The sequence below is a fragment of the Bos javanicus genome, chromosome 10 (genome assembly GCF_032452875.1).
Source record: "Bos javanicus breed banteng chromosome 10, ARS-OSU_banteng_1.0, whole genome shotgun sequence".
In the NCBI taxonomy this organism is placed as follows: Eukaryota; Metazoa; Chordata; class Mammalia; order Artiodactyla; family Bovidae; genus Bos; species Bos javanicus.
In genome coordinates, this window is record NC_083877.1 from 74785875 (window position 1) to 74807363 (window position 21489).

Sequence of the window (21489 nt, forward strand, 5' to 3'; positions counted from 1 at the left end):
GGCAGAGGAAACAGAGATCAAATATTTTGCCAATATCCACTGGATCATAGAAAAAGCAAGAGAATTCCAGAAAAACATCTACTTCTGCTTCACTGACTATGCTAAAGTCTTTGATTGTGTGGATCACAACAAAATGTGGGAAATTCTTAAAGAGATGGGAATACCAGACCGCCTTACCTGTCTCCTGATAAACCTATATGCACGTCAAGAAGCAAGAGTTAGAACCAGACATGATACAACTGACTGTTTCAAAATTGGGAAAGGAGTACTACAAGGCTGTACGTTGTCACCCTGCTTATTTAACTTATATTCGGAGTGCATCAGTGAAACGCTGGTCTGGATGAATCATAAGCTGGAATCAAGATTGCCAGGAGAAATATCAACAGCTTCAGATATGTAGATGATACTACCCTAATGGCAGAAAGTAAAGAGGAACTAAAGAGCATCTTGATGAGGATGAAAGAGGAGAGTGAAACACCTGGCTTAAAACTCAACATTCAAAAAACTAAGATCTTGGCATCCAGTCACATCACTTCATGGCAAGGGGAAAAAACGAAAGTAGTGATAGATTTTATCTGGGGGGTCTCCAAGAATCCACCTGCAATGCAGGAGATCCCAGTTTGATTCCTGGGTTGGAAAGATCCCCTGGAGAAGGGAAAGGCTGCCCACACCAGTATTCTGGTCTGGAGAATTCCATGGACTGTATAGTTCATGTGGTCACAAAGAGTTGGTCATGACTGAGCGACTTTCATTTTCACTTTCAAAATCCCTGCAGATGGTGACTGTAGCCATGAAATTAAAAGACACTTGCTCCTTGGAAGAAGAACTCTGAAAAATCTAGACAGAATATTAAAACGCAAAGACATCACTTTGCTGACAAAGGTCCATAGAGTCAAATTATGGTTTTTCCAGTAGTCAGGTACAGATGTGAGAGTTGGACCATAAAGACTGAGCACTGAAGAGTTGATGCTTTCAAACTGTGGTGTTGGAAAAGACTTGAGAGTCACTTGCTCTGTAAGGAGATCAAACCAGTCAATATTCAAGGAAATCAACCCTGAATATTCATTGGAAGGACTGATGCTGAAGCTCCAATACTTTGTCCAACTGATGTGAAGAACAACTCACCAGAGAAGACCCTGATACTGGGAAAGATTGAAGGCTAAAGGAGAAGAGGGAGGCAGAGAAAGAGACGGTTAGATACTATCACTGACTTAATAGACATGAATTTGGGCAAACTCTGGGAGATAATGAAGGACAGGAAAACTTGGTGTGCTGCAGTCCATGGGATCACAGAGTTGGACACAACTTAGCAACTGAACAACAACAATACTATCTGTCCATCCAGCTGTTCAAGCCAAAAACATAGAGGTGACCTTGACTCATCCCCTTTCTCGCATTCATTTCTAACCCATCAACAAATGTGTTGACTCTAATCTTAGTACATCTGCAATCTGCCCTCTTCTGCTACTGGCTCCCTTGCTTAAGGTCATAGTTGTCCAAGCTGAATTACTACTAGAACCTCTTAACTTGTCTCTCTAGTTACCATTTCAACATAGAGCCACTAGGTCAAACAAGGGTTCTTGACCATTTTTGTGCCATGGGTCTCTTGGGAATCTGGTGACATCTATGGATGTCAACTTCTTAGAATAATGTTTTCAAATTAATACAGTTAAAACAGGATTACAAATACCATTGAGACCAATCTCCCTTTGTGAGGTTTGTGAAGCACAAATATGACCATGTCATTTCCCTGGCATATGGGACACGATCCACTTCTGTTCACTATATACCACCTTAACCTTTTCTTTCCTACCTGACTTCATCCACATTGAATTCACAGTCAAAGGCACCATACTATCTCATCACTGAGTCTTTGACATGCTGTCCTCTCTGCCAGGGATCAATTGCTTGGATTGTTATATGAGCAAGAAATAGGCTTCTATTGTGTTAAACTACTTAAGTTGGGGGATATTTATTATAGAAGGTAGCATTACCATAATAAAAACAGTCTTATTGTATACGTATGTGAAGATATACATACATAAGAGAATAAAGTCCAACTTCAACAAATCTTACATACAGTAGTTCATATCACACACCTCCATCTTCTTTGTAACATAACAAAATGTTATTTCTCTCTTACTAACAATTTCACTGGTATTTAAGGATTATTTTGGGAATATATAGAATCTTTAATAACGTTTTCTAAAAGTGTAGTAACTTTAACTTCTGTGGGGAAGGAATGTGAATTTTAAAGTAATGCTCAAAATTCTCCAAGCCAGGCTTCAGCAATATGTGAACCATGAAACTCCTGATGTTCAAGCTGGTTTTAGAAAAGGCAGAGGAACCAGAGATCAAATTGCCAACATCTGCTGGATCATCGAAAAAGCAAGAGAGTTCCAGAAAAACATCTATTTCTGCTTTTTTGACTATGCCAAAGCCTTTGACTATGTGGATCACAACAAACTGTGGAAAAATCTGAAAGAGATGGGAATACCAGACCACCTGATCTGCCTCTTGAGAAATTTGTATGCAGGTCAGGAAGCAACAGTTAGAACTGGACACAGAACAACAGACTGGTTCCAAATAAGAAAAGGAGTACGTCAAGGCTGTATATTGTCATCCTGCTTATTTAACTTATATGCAGAGTACATTATGAGAAACGCTGGGCTGGAGGAAGCACAAGATGGAATCAAGATTGCCCGGAGAAATATCAATAACCTCAGATATGCAGATGACATGACCCTTATGGCAGAAAGTGAAGAGGAATTAAAAAGCCTCTTAATCAAAGTGAAAGTGGAGAGTGAAAAAGTTGGCTTAAAGCTCAACATCAGAAAACTAAGATCATAGCATCTGGTCCCATCACTTCATGGGAAATAGATGGGGAAACAGTGGAAACAGTGTCAGACTTTATTTTTGGGGGCTCCAAAATCACTACAGATGGTGACTGCAGCCATGAAATTAAAAGACGCTTACTCCTTGGAAGGAAAGTTATGACCAACCTAGATAGCATATTCAAAAGCAGAGACATTACTTTGCCAACAAAGGTTTGTCTAGTCAAGGCTATGGTTTTTCCTGTGGTCATGTATGGATGTGAAAGTTGGACTGTGAAAAAGGTTGAATACCAAAGAATTGATGCTTTTGAACTGTGGTGTTGGAGAAGACTCTTGAGAGTCCCTTGGACTGCAAGGAGATCCAACCAGTCCATTCTGAAGGAGATCAGCCCTGGGATTTCTTTGGAAGGAATGATGCTAAAGCTGAAACTCCAGTACTTTGGCCACCTCATGCGAAGAGTTGACTCATTGGAAAAGACTCTGATGCTGGGAGGGATTGGGGGCAGGAGGAGAAGGGGATGACAGAAGATGAGATGGCTGGATGGCATCACTGACTCAATGGACATGAGTCTGGGTGAACTCCAGGAGTTGGTGATGGACAGGGAGGCCTGGCATGCTGCGCTTCATGGGGTCGCAAAGAGTCGGACATGACTGAGCAACTGAACTGAACTGAACTGGCATAAATGATCTTCATCTCTTCTTCACTACATTTTTCCTTCAAGATTCACTCAGCCCAATAACTCTGGAGAAAACTCTAATTTGAAAAGATACATGCACCCCAATACTTATAATAGAACTATTTATAATAGCCAAGACACAGAAGTAATCTATATGTCCATGGACAGAGGAATACATGAAGATGTGGTACATGTATACAATGGAATATTGTATCATCCATTACAAAGAATGAAATAATGCCTTTTGCAGCAACATGGATGGATCTGGAGATTAGCAAACTATGTGAAGTAAGTCAGACAAAGAAAGACAAATATCATATATCATTTATATATAGAATATAAAATATGATACAAATTAACTTATTTACAGAATGAAACAGACTCACAGACTTTGAAAACAAACTTAAAGTAACCAAAGGGGAAGAGGGGAGTGAAAAATTAGGGGCTTAGAATTAGCAGATACAAACTACTATGCATAAAATAGATAAACAACATATATATAAAATTTTATAATAACTACTATATATTCAATGTCTTATAATAACCTATAACTCAAAGAATATGAAAATATATATACTATATTATATAACTATATATATATAATATCACTTTGCTGTATACTAGAAACCAATAACACAACATTATAAATCAACTCTAATTTTTTAAAAAAATTCGCTTAGCCCAGGTATCATCTCATTCAGGTACCACCTCCCTTTTCTGCTGGATATTTAACTCCTTGATGATAGGGTCCATGGCCTATTCATCTTCATATCCTTTGCATAGTACCTACCAAGCACAGAGCAAACCCTCAATAAGTCTATGCTGCACACACAAGTGAATGAATGAACTTGCTATCTCATTTGCTCAAAGAAAACCTCATATTCTACAGACATCATCTGGGATGTTGTAAAGTACCCTCCCATTTTCAAAGTAGGAGAGCATAAAAAGAAATATATGAAATTTCTACAATTCTACAAGGGAAGAATCAATTAACACATAAGTATTTGTAAAATAATAGCCAGAAATATCAATACTGAGACATTTGGATGGGGGAAATGTACCACCACCAGCATGTTGAGAAGTAAAGTTAATCTTGCACTTACTTCAGCTAGTCTTGAATGTTTGTGGACCACCTCTGTTTTATTCATTGGCGTGAGCTGTTGCAAAACACTTCGGCTATTTGTCAAAGCCCGTGTCAATCGGGCAAATTTTGTCCAACCTTAAAAATAAGGAAAGAAAGTCTCAGTTTTTCACACATAATGAATATAGAAGTCAATATTCTTGCTCATATTCAAGGGATCTCAGAAAGAGCATAAGTAATGAAAAGTTAGCACTTCATGCTAATGAAAATGCAGACCTAATGAAAAGTTTCAACCTAAAGCATTTCATTTTTACATAGGCATCATCATATACTTCAAGGGCAGTTATAAAATACTAAGTAAATTTTATGTGTGATCTTTGTGTTTTGTGAAAATCTATTAATATCATAGGGTCCAAGCAGCTAGGTGTCCATAAAATTCTATCCTCCCCTTAGCATTGTATACATTTGTTAATGGGAAACAGTGGCCCAGCCAGGAATGCATTTTCCAGCCTTCTGTGCCTCTAGGTATGGGCATGTCTGTAGTTCTCACCAATGGAATGAGAGCAGAAGTGATGTGTGTCACTTCTATGCATGCAACAACTTAAGAGGCAAGTGAAACTTCTCCATACTTTCTCTCTCCTTCTGCTAGCTGTATGAAAATGACAATAAGGCCCCAGGGGATGGCAAAGCCACTGAATCAGAGCATAGAAGAATGCCATATGCCAAGGATCAATTGCTTGGATTGTTATATGAACAAGAATAACACAAATTCTTGTGTTAAACTACTTAAGTTGGGGGATATTTATTATGGAAGGTAGCATTACCATAATAAAAACAGTCTTATTGTGTACTTATGTGAAGATATACATACGTAAGAGAATAAAGTCCAACTTCAACAAATCTCACATACTATAATTCATATCACACACCTCCATCTTCTTTGTAACATACCAAAATGTTATTTCTCTCTTACTAACAATTTCACTGGTATTTAAGGATTATTTTGTGAATATATAGAACCTTTAATAATGTTTTCTAAAAGTGTAGTAACTTTAACTTCTGAGAAGAAGGGATGTGAATTTAATAAAAAAGAATTTTTTCTTCCATTATTTCCATTATTAAAATCATTAATTTTTCACTACTAAGCTAACTAACTTTAAGGAAATGTCAATGAGATGTGACCAAGTGGAACAAAACCAACCACAGTCTGCTCTTATCTCAATTAGCCTTTCTCTAGCTATCCCAAAAAGCTCTAATCTATTACAAACTCCATTAAGATCATTTGATAATTTCCACCGTACTACCTTTAACTAGGGTATTTACCAAACAACTCCTTAAAAATGAAAACTCGTGAAGGTCCAGTGGAATGACTCTAATGGAATTGATGAAATTTCAGACAATGATGAATTGATGAAATTTCAGACAAAAAATAAAGGAAGAAATCCTGGGCAGACACAACCAAATGTCTTTCAAGCCACACAAGGTAGATGACATCATACTTTACTGCTATTCTTCAATCTAATTCTGGCTTCATGTAGGCTTTATATTGTCCCATCAATTCAGCTCACTCTATGATATCAACTATTGGATTGGGGAAGAGAGTAAACTGGTACTGGTTGATAGAAGATTCTTTATTCTTTTTCATTAATGGTGCTCATCCTAGTGACTAGAATGTTAGGTTTTGGAAATCATATGCAACCCTAAAGTTTGTCCTGTGCAATATGCTAGAAAAACAGGGAAGCACCAGATATGTCATCAGCTCTAAGAACTAAACATCAACATAAAACACTATCAAGCAATCTGTATCACCAACTTAGACTTTTCTTCCAAGTACTAGACCTATGTCTAATTGGCCATTGGTCACCTCTTACTCAGACGACTCTTAAACATGTTCAAAACTGATCTTATCATCACCTTCTCCCCACATCTCCAACTCTGCTTTTTTCGTGGATTCTTGGTCTCAGTGAATGACTCAACAATATTTCCAGCTGTCCGAATCAGAAACTTGAGATTTACCATCCTCCTACACTATCACGTCATAAACACACACACACACACACACACACACACACACATCCAATTCCTTCCACAAATATCCTGAAATTTAATCTCCTTTCTCCATCACTAATATGTCATGTCATATATATCATCTTTCACCTGAGTTAGATAGTAGCTCCTAAAAACTATAGTCTATATTCTGTTCTCCGACCACATATTTTCCACATTGCTGCCAGAGCTCCTTCTACAGCACAAGTTTTACTATGCCCTTCTCCCGTTTTTAATTCTTTAAGAGATCCCTAGAGGCCTTCAGGATAACACTGAATATCCTTGGTATATGTGTCATTTTGTTTCTGACTCTAAAGATTTCCTCTGCATCCATCTCCTTCTGCTTCTCATACACACTCTGTACTCAAATCACTATGTAATTAAAATGACAAACTGAAAAACAAAACTAAATCCATTAGGAATTCTTTGTTCACCCTATGACATTCAATGCTTTCATGCTTTCACATGTTATAATCATGCTGCCTGTCTGAAATGCGTTTGCCCTTCCCATCATTCTGGCTAATGCTTACTGGTACCTCCAAACTCAAAGCATTCTGAGATCCACTGGAAGAGATGCACTCTCCTCTGTGCATTCACACTACAGGACGCATACCTCACATGGCACTAACAATACTAATGCAGTCATTGATAAGCATGTCAGTCACTCCCATTAAACTGCCATTCATCTCTCCATTCTCAGAACTTGGCAGAGGCTTGCCATAAAATAGACCTTTAATTGACTAATTAATCAAAAGTTATTTGTAACTTTAAAAATAAGATTTAAAAATAAGCTGCATTTTTATTATCATGAGCATTAACATGAAATATTGTCATGTATTATTATCACTGGGTTTTGGTTTGGTTTTTGATTTATTGGGTTAAAATGATGAGGATGTCCTCAGATGACAGAGACTATATTGGCAGCAGGTATGTTAAAATATTTCTTGTTGATCATTTCTCTTTTTACAGCAACTGAGTATTATAATTGCAGTGAATATTTTTAGAAACTTCCAAGTCAACATTGATTCAGTTTCTTTTCTTTTTCTCTGGTTGAGCCGCAAGTCTTGCAGGATCTTAGTTCCCTGATGAGAGATCAAACTCAGGCCCTCAACAATGAAATCACAGAGTCCTAGCAACTGGACTGCCAAGAATTACTGCAAGTCAATCTTATAGTAACTTAAGGTTCATTATTTCTAAGATAAATAACGTTGCATCTATTAGGACATCTGATTATTGGATTAAAAGAGAAGATAATTTTTATTTCCTGTGTGTGATAATGGTTTGTTCAGAAAATATTTTTTAAAAATTAAAGGAGACATCAAAGGAATAAGTTTAATAATACATGGAAGAATACAAATCATCAAATACCACATATTCACTCCTTTCCTCGGATAGTACAAAGAAGCAAATGTGTGCAGAAGAAGAAACATGATGATGAATGTTCATCATCATCCTCTGGTTTTCTATTTCAAGAATCGTGAGTACACACTACATTTTCTTAATGAGGAAGCAGCAGTTCCTCATTTAAACATAAAACAAATGTGCCTGTGTCTGTGTATCTCATTTTACACATGAAGTCAACATAATCAAGAACTATTTCATCCCTTTACCTTATTTCAATGTCCTGGAGGAAGACAAAATGTTAAAACTGTGAAAATAAAACACATCCACTTTTCTTCATGGTAAACAGTAGAAAGAAACAGAAAGAAAAACGTTAATTCTTCAATCTGAAATTTTATTCTGCATGAGACAACCCTTAAACATAGATGAAAAGGGAGTTTTACTGCATGATATGACTTTTAGGTGCCAGATTTTATTCTTTCTATCCCTGGTTGTCTAGTTCCATGACTGGAACATAGTGGGCACTGGACACATTTTTGAATGAATGAGAACATTAGTTAAAAAGATAAATAGAAATTAACAAGGCACCCAGATTATATGTATTAATAGTTAAAATTAGAAAATAAAGAAGCAAATCTTCTGCTTTTCTATGTTCAGCTCTTAGCAGATACTAATACAACTCTGTCTTGTGAAGGAAAGGCTTTGGGTTGGAGAAGCTAGAAAGGGTGGGGTAGAGGGTTAAGGAGGAAGTGTGGAGGACTATAATTTTTCTCTCAAAATGAAAACTGGGGAGTTGCTAACAGAAAAAAAAAAAAAGTGGTGACAATTGTCAAACTGACTCAGACATACTGAGAGAAGTTTAGAAGGTAATATCAATACTTGGTAAGGAGTTTTCCTAGAGACAGCAAAGGCAGTTGTTCTATCATTTAACCATTTAAGAGCTTCAATATCAAAATGCTCACAGAGCTAGAAAACCAATGCAAAGCTGGGGAGTGTTTTGATTTACATTTAAATCAAAGGGAGCACTCAAAGATGCACTCCCTAAATTGCTCAGTGATCTTTTGTCTCTGGTGAGAGCTTTCTTGCAGTCCTCAGTTCTAAACAGCATTATTTTCTTTATGCTGTCCCTCTGTCCTCACTCTCAGCAGATTACCTTATCAAATATATTATTGAAAAAAAGAAGACAGAAGAAACACAACAGCCTTCAACTTACCTTCTGTTCCCTCCATCTCAAGTTCTACCCAACCATGGTAACTGATTCTTGCCTGTATCTTTATTATCTTAGAGAATTAGGCATTTGCTCTTTTCTGATCATGTATATATTCTACTTAACAAACATTTATGTGGCTTCTAGATTTTTTACTATCACTAACAATGCCACAGTGAATTTCCTTATAACTATACCTTTGTGCTCTTGGATACATCTGCAATTGCCCATGTGATTAGACGAATTAGTTAATTTGATCTGTCAGCTGCTGCTGCTACTGCTGCTAAGTCGCTTCAGTCATGTTGGACCCTGTGCGACCCCATAGACAGCAGCCCACCAGGCTCCCCCGTCCCTGGGATTCTCCAGGCAAGAACACTGGAGTGGGTTGCCATTTCCTTCTCCAATGCATGAAAGTGAAAGGTGAAAGTGAAGTTGCTCAGTCGTGTCCAACTCTCAGCGACCCCATGGACTGCAGCCCACCAGGCTCCTCCGTCCATGGGATTCTCCAGGCAAGAGCACTGGAGTGGGGTGCCATTGCCTTCTCCAGATCTGTCAGCAGCCCTCACTAAACAGTCAAACTTTGAAAAAGTTAAGCAGTCACACTGTCTAGGTCAGAGGGGAGAAAAGGCATATCAGCAGTTCTAACTTTCCCCAGCGATACATTTACTGATTTCACCTTTACTGAGACCTAACTGGTGTGACTGATTATTCAGCACAGTTCGCTGATGTTACTTAGATGTGGTCGATATGGGGTAATGTGAACAGACAGCTGAATATGAAGAGCCTAATACTTGCTCTATAAGTTGTTCATGGCATTATGAGAACATTTGTTCTCCTAAAAGCTTAGGATGCCAACTTCTTCTTAATAAAACATTAGTTTAGCTCTATTGGGTTGCAATTAACCTCTTTGTCATGGACTGCCTAATCTTAAAAATAAAAGGAAGTCACAGAGGCAGCTCAATCAATCTACTAGACTGCAACACAAGATTCTAATCTATAAGAAAAAAGCTTAGGTAAACAATTATACTCTTGGCCAAAGAGACTACATGGTATAATTACTCATATTTCATCTGTTGTTTCCTCTCTAAAGAAAACCATTGGCTTCCTACAAGGGGAAGGCTGCTATTTTTGCTGTTATTTTCATTCTACAGGAACTTTTTTTGTCTCAATTATTGGCACAAAGATGCCATAACTATTTGGCACAGGATATTTCACACTGTTAAGTGTCTTGGCAGTTTTTGAATCTGTTTGAAAATACTGTACTATATAAATGGGCAGAGATTTGAACCATCGCTTTTAGAACACATATGGATAATCAACAGAATGGATTTCTTGGCTGTCATTTTTCCCCCTTTGTATTATTATAAATGATGTATCAGGTACCACTGACTGATAATCTGAGCAACAGTTCCCGGACTTCGGTATCAGAAACAAAAGATAACAAAAACACTTTTCCCTCCTTGAATTATCATCAGTAAATTCTGTTGATTCAAAACAGTACAGTCCTGTCAGAATCGGACTGTTCTCAACCTGTGCTTCATCTTTGTAGGGGAAAAAGGAGAGCAGGGGGTTTAAGGTGGCCAAACCCCAATAAGTATCCACTGGAAAGGGATAAGGCAGCATGGTCCAATAGAGAGAACATTGGATTGAAAATCAGTCAGACTTTGAGTGTCAGAATCTTCAACAGTAAAATGGAGATAATAACACTAATTTTCAGAATTATAGGAAAGAGCTATAAAGAATACAAAGCTCCTGACACATAGTAACTGCTTCATCAAGACTGGTTTCTTGCCCTTCAATAGTTTCTGCTACCACCCATCATGTATATGTAAGTTGACATCCCTCGGTGCCATTAATTTCAAAGGCAGAAATTCATCTAGAATGAAGTTTTGGTGATCATATGAGGAAGTACTACTCTCAAATTAGTTGGCTGCCATTACACTGTAGTTACCACTCCAGATACAACTTAGAAGTACAATTCACAGTTAGCCAATTTACTCAGGTTTTTCACCTATATGTCTGAGTTTCTTGGTAAAAATCCCAATATAAGCCGAAAGAGACTGATACCAATTCCAATCACTTTTGTCACATTCTTAAACGATATGGGCCTTTGTTCCAATCACTGCCCCTTTTCCACATTAAAAAAGGTAAAATGGCCTTGTTCTAGAAAGTTATATCCTGGCTTTCCTATGTGTGGATTCACTTGTTTGTTCTGCATTTAAAACACTATTTTCTATATCCCCAGCCAAGCTTTTACTATCTAAGTATTGCTTCAAATTTTTGCAAACACCTTCAACCTACTCTGTTGCAAATATCCTCAGCTCCTTGATCCCTTCTCCCTGATCCTTGAGCTCCCTGATTCTTTTCATCTTGCTCACCTAAACAAATCCCAACTCTGGTTGGATCCAACTCACCTACTTCACCATCTACACACCTTTGACTATTCTGCTGCTGCTGCTGCTAAGTCGCTTCAGTCGTGTCCGACTCTGTGTGACCCCATAGACAGAAGCCCACCAGGCTCCACCGTCCCTGGGATTCTCCAGGCAAGAACACTGGAGTGGGTTGCCATTTCCTTCTCCAATGCATGAAAGGAAAAGTGAAAGTGAAGTTGCTCAGTCATGTCCGACTCTTAGCGACCCCATGGACTGCAGCCTACCAGGCTCCTCCATCCATGGAATTTTCCAGGCAAGAGTACTGGAGTAGGGTGCCATCGCCTTCTACTAGGGTGGAGTAAACACATCATCATGCTCATAGATACTAACGAAATGCATGACCACAAGTTTCACATGGACCTTACTGCTGCACTGAAAACCTGCTGAATTTAGCCTTTGCCACTCACTGCTCCACTCTCTACACAACTGTTTCATACCTCCTCCTCCCCCTCCTCCTCCTCCCCCTCCTCCTTCTCCTCCTCCTCCTCTCCCCTTCAACTCCTCCTTACCTCCTCATCATCCTTAATCTCAGTTGATAACCATGTTTTCTCTTTTACTGAGAAAATAAGAGTAATCAGAAGAAAGCTTCCATTATATATCAATCTGTTTTCACACCACCCCTCTCCCCATTAGGATATGATGGAAGGAACTTTGTATCTCCAAAACCTAGTTAATAGTGCCAGCACCATACTGTGTGCTCAGTCAGTATGCTTGGTTGTGGAAAAATAAATAAATAAAACAAACAAAAAGAAAAAATACTCCTAGAAGAGTCACAAAAAGGCTCATGTTAAGTAACTCTGGTGCCCAAGGTTGAATCTAAAGTAAGATTACTATATATGTAGAATCTAGAAAAAATGGTACAGATGAACCTATTTTCAAGGCAGGGAGAGAGATGCAGACATAGAGAATGGACATGTGGGCATGGTGCAGGGCGGGGTAGGGTGGGATGAAGAGAGAGAGAGATTAAGATAAACATATATACACCACCGTGTGTTAAATAGATAGTTGGTAAGGAGCTGCTATAAGCACAAGTTCAGCAAGGTGTTCTGTGATGATCTAGAGAGGTGAGAGGAGGCTGTGAGAGGGAGCTCCAAGAGGGAAGGGATGTATGTATGCATATGACTGATTCACTTGATCGTACAGCAGAAACTAACACAAAATGCAAAGCATTTATATTCCAATAAAAAAATAACATTGCTGCCTCCATGTTCAATGTTCTATACTCGAATCATATTGATACTCTGGTGTTATCACAAAATCTCATCTGCTCTTTCCCAAAAGTTCTATGGTCCTCTTTGCTCAAACTAAAAAGTTGAAAGATGCATTTTTGCGCCAAGTTTTCAAAATATACTTTCTGATATGCTAGCTTCATAGGGATAGTTGGATAATTGCTTAATGCCATAAATATTTTAGTTCTATTGAATTTTTCATATTAAATTTACAACTCACATGAATAATAGAAAGTAGCTCATATACACCATTCACAGTTACATTGTGCAATACTTTTTTAGAAATCTGTTATGCATTTGAAAGGTGTAGAGGAGTCTCAAAATAAAAATCTATTTAAAATAAGCTCTTCCACTACAAATTGGAAAGAGATATTTTAGTCTAAGGTTTTCACAATGAGGTTTGATTTTCCCTATAAATTTTAATTTACAGGTCTATTGAACAGATTACTCAAAAATCAAGTGGTCTGAGTTGTCTCGAGTTTATTTAAATGGAGTTCATTTTTGTAAGAATAAAATAATGCATTCAAAAGAGAAAAAGCTCTATGAGTCTGATGAAAGGATGCAGAGAGATGGAGGTAGAGGCAGATAAATGGAGAGCTATTAGCTTGAGAAATAAAGGTCAGTCTTTCAACATTAGCACCCTTTCTCCCAACCTCATTGTAAAATGCTGCCAACTTATAGTTTCCATAAACAGATACCACCATTAATGTTCAGCAGGTCAAACCTGTGAGAAAGTATTGTACTTTTCTTGGCCAACTTTAGCTGTGCCATGAAGTCAGTTAAAGTGAATGAGAAAAACAATAACCATTAAATATGAAAGTTAAAAATGTATAAATATTTTTGAGGGGAAAAGTCTGTGGTTTTTTACTCAGTCTGGCAATCATTCATGTATGAAGGCAAGTAAAATTCATCTGAAGAATATGCTGGGTCACAAGTCATATGCCAATCATTTATCTTTTATTTTAGAATATAGCACTTTACCAAAATTTACAAACAATTCACTGAAGCTCAATATTAAAAAACAAACAATCCAATCAAAAAGTATGGCAGAAGACAAGAATAGATATTTCTCCAGAGAAGACACAGATGGCCAAGAGGCACATGAAAAGATGTTCAACATCACTAATTACTATAAGAGAAAAACAAATCAAAACTATAGTGATATATCACCTCACACTTGTCAGAATGACCTTCATCAAAGTCGACAAATGTAGAATGTAACTTGGTGCAGCCACTATGGAAAATAGTATGGAGATTCCTTTAAAAAAGCTAAGGATAGAGCTACCATAGAACCCAGCAATCCCACGCCTGAGCATATATCACAAGAAAAACATGATTCGAAAGGATATGTGCACTGCGATGTTCACTGAAGCACCATTTACAATAGCCAGGATATGAAAGCAACCTAAAAGTCCATCAAGAGATGAATGAATAAAGATGTGGTATAAATATATATATATATATATATATACACACATGTATATATATATATATAGGAATATAACTCAGTCATTAAAAAGAATGAAATAATGCCATCTGCAGCAACATGGATGGGCCTGGAGATTTATCAAAATAAGTGAAGTAAGTCAGACAGAGAAAGACAAATATCATAAGATATTGCTTATATGCAGAATGTTTAAAAAATGATACAAACAAACATATACAAAACAAACAGACTAACAGACTTAGAGAACAAACTTATGGTTACCAGGGGAAAGGGCAGAGGGAGGGACAGATTGGGAGATTGACATGTGCACATTGCTATATTTAAAATGGATAACCAATAAGGACCTACTGTATAGCATAGGGAACTCTACCCAGTACTTTGTAATAAATAAAATAGGAAAAGAATTTGAAAAAGGAATCGCTTTGCTATACACCTGAAACTATTAATAACACAACATAGTTAATCAACTCTACCCTACCATAAAATAAAAATTTTAAAACATATATATGGCACTTTAAGATACAGACAGCTGTTAGCTGCAGGTTTTTCATAAATGTTTCTTGTCAAGTTAAGGAAGTTCTCTATTCCTATTTTGCTGTGAGTTTTTATCATGAACAACTTTTGGGTGTGGCGAAATACTTTTTCTTTGCCAACTGATACGATCAAATCAATTTTCTTCTTTAACCTAATATCAGTACTATGAATGAGAGTGATAGGTTTTTAAATTTTGAAACATCTTTCCATGTGGAATAAATCTCACTTAGTCATTAAGTGTAATTCTTTTAACACATCCTGGCAATCTATTTTTGTTGAGGACTTTTATATCTACATTCACGAGAAATGTTACTCTGTAATATCTTTTTCTGGTTTTGGTATGATGGAACTGACCTCATAGAATGAGTAAGAAGAGTTTTCTCTACCACTGTTTTCTGGAAGAGACTGTGAATTCACCAATAAAACTATCTGCACTTCTTATTGGAGAAGGCAATGGCACCCCACTCCAGTACTCTTGCCTGGAAAATCCCATGGACGAAGGAGCCTGGTAGGCTCCAGTCCATGGGGTCGCTAAGAGTCGGGCACGACTGAGCAACTTCACTTTCACTTTTCACTTTCATGCATTGGAGAAGGAAATGGCAACCCACTCCAGTATTCTTGCCTGGAGAATCCCAGGGACGGGGGAGCCTGGTGGGCTGCCGTCTATGGGGTCGCACAGAGTCGGACACAACTGAAGCGACTTAGCAGCAGCAGCAGCAGCACTTCTTATTTTGGAACTTTATTAATTATTAACTTATTTAATAGATATAGGACAATTCAGGTTATCTATTCCTCCTATCATGAGTTTTGGTAGTTTGTGTCTTTCAAGGAATTGGTCCATTTTAACTAAGTTATCGATGCAGTGGCTATCAAGTCACTCAAAGTATTTCTTTACATGCTTTTATGCTCATGGGATATGTAGTGATAGTCCTTCTTTAATTTCTAGTAATGGTAATTTGTCCCTTCTCCCTTTTTCTTGGTTATCCTGGCTAGAGGTTTGCTAACTTTAACATTCTTTTCCAAGAATCAGCTTTTGGGTTGCAATGATTCTCTCTAATTTTTTCCTTTTCATTGATTTCTACTCTAAGGTTTATTACTTCTTGTCTTCAGCTTGCTTTGGTTTAAATTACTCTTCTTTGTCCAGTTGCCTAAGGTGAAAGTTTAGATATTTAGTTTCATACTTTCTTCATTTCAAATATATGCATTTAATGATATACATTTCCCTTTAAGCACTGCTTTTACATTTCAGAAACTTGATATGTCATACTTAAATCTTCATTTAGTTCAAAATATTTTTATAATTTATCTTAAGACTTTTTCTTTGACCCGTGGGGTATTTAGAAATCTCTTAGTTTCCAAATATTTGGAGATTTTCTACCTGTCTTCCTCTCACTGATTCCTGGCTTAACTCCATTGTGATCTGAGAACATACCTTGCAAGATTTATACTCTTTTACTGAGCGACTTCACTTTCACTTTTCACTTTCCTGCATTGGAGAAGGAAATGGCAACCCACTCCAGTATTCTTGCCTGGAGAATCCCAGGGACAGGGGAGCCTGATGGGCTGCCGTCTCTGGGGTCGCACAGAGTCAGACACGACTGAAGTGACTTAGCAGCAGCAGCAAAGCTTTCGGAGGAGGCAACGGCACCCCACTCCAGTACTCTTGCCTGGCAAATCCCATGGACGGAGGAGCCTGGTAGGCTGCAGTCCATGGGGTCGCTAGGAGTTGGACACGACTGAGCAACTTCACTTCCACTTTTCACTTTCATGCATTGGAGAAGGAAAGGGCAACCCACTCCAGTGTTCTTGCCTAGAGAATCCCAGGGATGGGGGAGCCTGGTGGGCTGTCAGAGTCGGACACGACTGAAGCAATTTAGCAGCAGCAGCAGCAAAGCTTTTAAAGTGTGTTTTATGGCCAGAATATAATCTGTCTAGTGAATGTTCCACGTAATTTGAGAAGCATATGCATTCTGCTGCTGTTGGATGGAGCACCTTGAATTTCAAAACAAAGGGGCAATACACCTAAACACTATTAGAAAACTATTCTATTAAAAATAGTATTACAATATATCCTAAACTTCCTAGATACCGGGTCTACAGGTAAAATCAGTAACAGGTAGTACAAGTCGAAAAGTGAATACTTTATTTGAACTTCCAGGAGATGATTTTGCATACACATTTTCAGAAATAGTCACAATGAATTGTTCTCTGTCATACTTCAAATGGTCTGCACTTCATAAAATTTTCCTCTTGCAATCTGATGCTAAACAGAAACCGAGCATACACACACATACATGAGTGTACATACATGAGATATATGTATATATATACATGTAATTTTTCTCTGATTATGATTACAGTTGAAAATATTAAAATTGCTGTGCCAGTTTTTTTTAAAGAGGTAAAAAAATGCAATGTTTGTTAAATGTAAAGAAAACAATCCATTTTTAGTCTCCTAAGAGATAATTAAAAATACCATTTCATAAAAACTTCTTCTAAGGGTATTTAAATTTCATTTATATGACATCAGTTTCTAATTTAAAAATAATTAGACAGAATAAAATGAGAGTAAATTACATATAAAAGGGGATAGAAGCTCATACCACTCACTAATGTCTTCTATAGTAGTCTCTCTGAATATTATAGTCAATAAGACTCCAATCAGAATGTTTGCATTTTGCCAGCCGCTTTCTGGATGACAAAATTGTTCTTTACATAATTAAACAGCATCTACCCAAGAGAATCTACAACAACTAAATAAAGGAAGAAAAGCCTGAAAAAGTCAACTATTCATGCTCTAATCAATATAACAAAATTCAATCAACTAATCAACTGTGCTCCAGTAGAACTTCACCAAACAACCCCAGAAGCTGTTATACTTTTTGTTTCTAAGTCTCAGTATGATAGAAGTTGTTGAAATTCCCATATTGATTCAAAATTATAATGCTCCGTGAAATCTCTTCCTTATAGCTCATCTCAATTTCTCTTATAATAATTAAGTTAACCACCTAATATTTCAATGTCCTATTTCCATTCAAACAACATGATTGAATAAAATTGATTCTGGACAATTACTAGAATAAATATAAAGCCAAAGAAAGCCCACATAGTAAAATTTTGTTTTAAAAGCTCAACCCATGGATATTGTTAAAATAATAATACTATATTTAAATGACAGGCTAATCCTTAAGTATAGTAATTCCTTTGAAAATTACCTTTTGTTGAATCATCCTCTATTGGCTGTTTGAACAACGTAATATCCTTGAAAGTGCATAGGAACAAAACCACCTTTTCATGTTCATTTCTTATCGGTGCAATTTGCATGTAAAACCAAACAGGGGTTCCTGGAAAAGAGAGAAAGGACAACAGAGTGTGATGCAGACACCACAATGATTTGGTCTTCTGCTTTCCCTCCTCCTTCAGCCACTAACTGCTATGTCAGGAATCAGCACCAAAACAACAGTATTTTAATTACTGAAAAGAGTCAGTACAATTTTCATTTTATATCAACTACCAGTTGCTCAAAAATTAATGAATATGTTTTTCAAATCAAAATATCAAAATTTGAAAATAAAGCACAGGGCATCATTTCATAACACAATGGAATAAAGGCAGTCTTGCTATTTAAGTATTGTTAATGGGACTTCCTGGTGGCTCAGATGGTAAAGAATCTGCCTGAAGTGTGGGAGGCCTGGGTCAGGACAATCCCCTGGGTCAGGAAGATCCCCTGGAGAAGGGACTGGTTACCCATTCCTGTATTCTTGCCTAGAGATTTCCACAGGCAGAGGAGCCTGGTGAGCTACAGTCTCTGGGGTCACAAAGAGTTGGACATGACTGAGGGACTAACACTTTCACTTTTCTTTCAGTGTCACCTTTAGATCTGGGTCTCTACACCACTGCTGCTTTCAACAACTCCCTTCCATGTTCTCACCAAGTGTGAGCATTCCTATGCGCTTCTCCGTGTTACTTCGAGAATTGTTTCCAGTCGACTTCAACATCAATACCTGATGCTTTGATAAGTATTTCTCTTGTAGGAACTTTTGAATTGCTGTTTCTACCTCAAGTTTCTCTCATCAATCAAACAGACTTAAACTCTTCAGCTCTGACCACATCCCCCCATCAGAGAGACAGGATGTCAGTAACACTACAAGCCTGATGTACACAAAGCTATACCTGAAGACTTGAAGGCAGTGTTAAAGAAAAAAATGTCCCCAGGCCTTGAAAGTCTCAGACATCTTCATGAGACATTGCTTCCAACCTCCCTTGCTCAAAGCATGAGCCTGGACTCTGTCACAGTGATCTTCAAACAATAGCTCCTGCAGACTTCAGAAGACACAGTGTTTCAAAGTATTCAAGCCTTAGGATTTGGACAAATCAGAAACTGGCATTACATCAAATAATAAATATTTGAAGACACAAGAAATGCCTTCAAAGGAGTAATTACTCACCAAATGATAAAACACTGAGGGAATTTTCCATCAGAATCAAAATGATGCATTTTTCATTGTAGTCTTTCCAAGCCACAGTGCAGTAAAGCCTCTCTGAATAGTCTATTTTAAAGACATATGGTCTTTTGTCAAGTTTAGGATTTGGGGAGTGAGATGTGCAGCTGTTAATATTTAATCTTTAGAGGAAAGTCAATAGCCTGTTAGTGACTTTCAATGAAAACCTATAAGAAGCATCTCCATATCCGTGGTCAAAAATTGTCCACTGATAATATCACCATAAAGGGAAATTTGCCATTTACATAGAATAGGTGACTTGACTACCAGATGCTAGAAGTCAAAGAATTCCAGAGAAGAGGTTTTTATAAATATTTAGTTCTGACAACCAGGTCCTTTGCAGCCCCAGGGAGCCTACAGAAGGACATAGCCTTTTCCCAAATGATTACAGGATGAGACAGGGACCTCAAAAACAATCCCACCATCTCCCAGAAAGGCTTGTTCTTTGTTTTCTGCTTCTTATTTTACACACTGTGTCCATGAACTGTGAGTGATGTGCACAGTTTGACAAATCACCAGACCCAGACACTCACAGATACATGGCCTATGGCTGTTCCAACACAGTGAGCTTGAGGCAGTGGGTCATAAACAGAGAAAAGGGCATTAAAAATAAGTCGTTTTCCAAGGTCTGCTAGAAATCTAAATAGAAAGAGATGATGTTACAGCTCAGACCTTGCAAGGAAAACAGCAACTTTTCAAATTTCGGCATTGAGTCAGAGCTGTTGTTAAAATTGCTTTCAGAAATCACAGTATACTTTTTTCAAGTTTAGTCACAGGCTCAGACTTCTCCAAGGAGGCTGAGTTTTTGCTGCATGGCTGGCGAATATCTATATTCTGGATTTGAAGTTCAAGGTGATGGAAAGTCTGGGAGGGTTAGGTAGAGAGACCTGTAGCTGCTGGAAACTCAAGGCAGTGCCCTGGCATTGATTATTTGGAGTTGCCCTAGCTATCACAGTTCTGCCTTTGTGTAAACAGAAAGATACATTTTCAGTCATCCTCCCAGAGCCACTGCTTTTTTTCTCAACAGTATAAGCAACCCAGTATAATCAGAGCAATGGACCTAAAGAATTGAGGTTGCAAACTGAAATGTCAATTGTGATACATATTAAATCAGATATCTCAGTCTCTCCTTTTGCAAATGGTGTTTAGCTAATTATTTAATGGAAGTGTTGGGAGGACTTGGCATTCAGGCCAAGATTTTGGCATTCCCAAAACAGTTCTCTACAGATGTGTGAATTTTTCTAACATTAAAAAAACATCATAAGAGCACACTTTTTTCAGTTGATGTTCAGAAGCCTTTAGCTAACTATTTACAAGATTTTTTTAAAGCTGCTTTTAAGTATAGGAGAACTCCATTATAGTGCATGGACAATATCTATTCATCATATTAAGGAAAAAACTCAATGCAGATACTATCCAGAAATGACAGGAGTTTTAATATAGAGTGCTATGTGCCATCATCCCTACTGACTCCAAACAGACAACTATGCATATATAAGTTATCTGAAAAGAACCAGATAGGCCTGAACAAGGGCCAGACAATCATTACACGCTATTAAAATAAAGCAAACTATCCAAACCATCTTCATAGGAAACTTTTAGAAATGAAATATTAAAGTTATTGCTAACATGATTTAAAGGATATAAACAAAACAAAATTTCCACAAGGTATTTTTGAGAAAATCAGAAACTATGGATCTGGCTTTGAAGCTGTAAAATCAGAAAAAAAGATTATCCTGTTCAAATCTCAGGGTAAAAATGACCTTAGTGAAGTAAAAGTCGCTCAGCCGTGTCCACCTCTACAGTCCATGGAACTCTCCAGTCAGAATACTGGAATGGGTAGCCTTTCCCTTCTCCAGGGCATCTTCCCAACCCAGGGATCAAACCCAGGTCCCCCACATTGCAGGCAAATACTTTACCAGATAAGCCACAAGGGAAGCCCAAGAATACTGGAGTGGGTAGCCCATCTCTTGTTCAGAGGATCTTCCCGACCCAGGAATCAAATCAGGGTCTCCTACATTGCAGGCAGATTCTTTACCAACTGAGCTATCAAGGAAGCCCTAAAATGACCTTAGTAATATGGAATAATAGTAAATCATTTGCTAAACTTGAGGTACATATTGAAGTCATTCAAGGGGTAACAACCCTCTGTAAAAATG

General features: G+C 37.6%; 1 protein-coding gene across 1 annotated transcript in view; it reads right to left on the reverse strand.

Moving 5' to 3' along the window:
- KCNH5 (potassium voltage-gated channel subfamily H member 5) overlaps positions 1-21489 on the reverse strand; it is a 403337-nt gene that overhangs the window by 335262 nt on the left and 46586 nt on the right. Inside the window, exons 4-5 of the mRNA XM_061429074.1 lie at positions 18044-18172; positions 4615-4730 (exon numbers count right to left, since the gene is read on the reverse strand). Coding sequence (XP_061285058.1) covers positions 4615-4730; positions 18044-18172 — 245 coding nt within the window. The remainder of the gene's footprint in view (positions 1-4614; positions 4731-18043; positions 18173-21489) is intronic.